Raw genomic sequence first — 2639 nt, 5'->3', positions numbered from 1 at the left:
TTTTTTTGGTTTTTCGAGACAGGGTTTCTCTGTGGTTTTGGAGCCTGTCCTGGAACTAGCTCTTGTAGACCAGCCTGGTCTCGAACTCACAGAGATCCGCCTGCCTCTGCCTCCCAAGTGCTGGGATTAAAGGTATGTGCCACCACCGCCCGGCCTAGCTAATGCCTTCTTTAGATAGTTTACCCAAAGGCTAATATTATTTAAAATTATAGGCAAAATAGTTTCTGACAGGCACACTAACTATCTAGTGCATAAGCCAAATATGTATGTCCTTTGCAAATTATCACTGCCAAAGTAGTACTCTGTTTTATGAATTGCTTTCCTATTAGCATCATTATCTAATTACTGTTATTTACCTATAGAAGATATTTTATTGAAATTTCTGTTCACTGGGTTGGAGGGATGACTCAATGGTTAGGAGCAGCTACTGCTATTATAGAGTTTGATTTCAGTATCTATAGCAGGTGACTCACCTGTAATTCAGTCTCTGACGGGTAAGAAAGACCCCTCTAACCTGAGAAGGCACCTGCACAGATGCATAGACTCACTCATACATATACAATTTAAAAAGAATAATAAAAGAAATAATGTCCTGTTCACACCTATGTTCTGAATGATCATTAGACATATGTTTAAAACATGCAACATATGTTTTCTTTTGCTTGATAACTTTTAAAATTCTTACTTATGGGGCTGTAGAGATGACTTAGTGGTTGAAGATCAGTCTTTGCTCTTGCAGAGGATCTAGGTTCTATTCCCAGTATTCACATAGTGGCTTTACTATCTGCAGACTCCAGTTCCAGGGGTCCTATACCCTTTTAGAATCTCTATGGCACCAGGCACACACATGTAGAGAAAACTTTCATACACATAAATCTAAAAAAAATTTATTTTAATATTGCAAACTGCATGCTTTTAATCTGAGCCCTAAGGAGGCAGAGGCAGGTGGATCTCTGAGTTCAAGATCAGCATGTATGAAACCCTGTCTAGAAAAAAAACCAAAAAAAAACAAGATCAGCATGTATGTACATATTCATATGTAAAAATATATGTGTACATACATTTACATATACATGTATGTATATACAGACAGACAGACAGGGTTTCAGGACAGCCAAGGCTACAAAGAGAAACCCTGTCTTGAAAAACCAAAAACAAATGAAAAAATTAATAGTGTGGGTATGGGGTGTGTTGAATCTGTTTAACTGAAAGTATACCTTGACGTGTGGAGTTTGTGGGAGAATCTTGTGGAGTCTTTTCTTCTATTTTTATCTGGGTTCTGGAGATTGAATTCAGGTTGCTAGTCTTGATCAATAAGCATTTTTACCTCATGAGTCATTTTGCTGGCCCTTGATCAATTTAAAAATGAATTGTTTTTGTATATGTGTAATTTCCCTCTTTCATGCTAATTAGATGCAGTTTTTAGTGTACCACCATAAGTTAATATCTAAATATACTTTTGACAGATATCATCAGTATAATCTTTGTTCCTTTACTGTTTCTAGCTATGCAAGAAGAAGCCTTGAAGTTAGTATTGCTGGCACTGGAAGATGGTTCTGCCCTCTCAAGGAAAGTTCTGGTACTTTTTGTTGTGCAAAGACTAGAACCAAGATTTCCTCAGGCATCAAAAACAAGTATTGGTCATGTTGTGCAGCTACTGTATCGAGCTTCTTGTTTTAAGGTAAGTGCTGTACAACTCGGATGTTTGCATGCTTATTGTGTGAGACAGACGCTTCCTAGAATCCATATTACCTAGAGTAATGAATGACCTCAGAAATACAGAACACTTCCAAAGTTCAGAGGAATTGTTTTTTATCTTCTCTTCTGTATTAATTAATTTTTGATACCAGGTAGTTGTTACTCCCTATTGGTTTCAGTAACCTTGAATTGAACATATGTAAAACCCTAACCTTAGACTCTTGTATGTAAAAGTAAACTAAAGAAGTCTCACTTCTTTATATCAATTGTTTTAAACAAGGAGTCCCATTGGCCTCTACTCTCCCAACTTGCGGGGAGGGGGCACATAGGCAAGTAGGTGAATCTCTGTGAGTTTGAGGCCAGCTTAAGTGAGTTCCAGGACCAGGGCTATTACACAGATAAACATTGTTTCAAAAACTCCCCTCCCCCAAGAAATTCAAAAGTTGAGTTGGGCGGTGATGGCGCAAGCCTATAATCCCAGCACTCGGGAGGCAGAGGCAGGCGGATCTCTGTGAGTTTGAGGCCAGCCTGGTCTAAGAGCTAGTTCCAGGACAGGCTCTAAAGCCACAGAGAAACCCTGTTTTGCAAAACCAAAAAAGAAAGAAAGAGAGAAAGAGAGAGAGAAAGAAAGTTAGTTCAGCACTGGAGTCATCTATGTTTATATTCCTAGGCTCTGGCATCAAGAAGATTTGAGATTATGTCTTTCAGAGCTGTTGTTCCTTTTAAAAATGCTGCAAGATCCCCAGCGGCAGTAGGCAGCAGAAATGCTGTAGGTCCCAAATGGTGGCAGCGGGCCACGTGGCGGCAGGCAGTGGGCCCTGGGAGCAGCCAGTCCCAGGCAGAAATGGCTGCTGGTCCCAGAGCAGAGGCCCAAGCGGTGGTGGTGGCGGGCCACATGGCGGCAGACAGTGGGCCCCAGGCAGAGACGGCTGCTGGTCCCC

The 2639-nt window shown here is 40.8% G+C and overlaps 1 protein-coding gene across 3 annotated transcripts in view; it reads left to right on the top strand.

Annotated features, from left to right (window-relative positions):
* Positions 1–2639, top strand: part of Rc3h2 (ring finger and CCCH-type domains 2) — a 53896-nt gene that overhangs the window by 20306 nt on the left and 30951 nt on the right. For all 3 annotated transcript variants that reach the window (XM_013345876.2, XM_005345936.2, XM_005345937.2), the window contains one exon: positions 1506–1681. In XM_013345876.2, the coding sequence (XP_013201330.1) occupies positions 1506–1681 (176 nt within the window). The remainder of the gene's footprint in view (positions 1–1505; positions 1682–2639) is intronic.

This window comes from Microtus ochrogaster, chromosome 4 (genome assembly GCF_000317375.1).
Source record: "Microtus ochrogaster isolate Prairie Vole_2 chromosome 4, MicOch1.0, whole genome shotgun sequence".
Classification (NCBI taxonomy): domain Eukaryota; kingdom Metazoa; phylum Chordata; class Mammalia; order Rodentia; family Cricetidae; genus Microtus; species Microtus ochrogaster.
The sequence above is the reverse complement of the archived record's forward strand: the minus strand, read 5'-3'. Positions and strand labels throughout refer to the sequence as shown.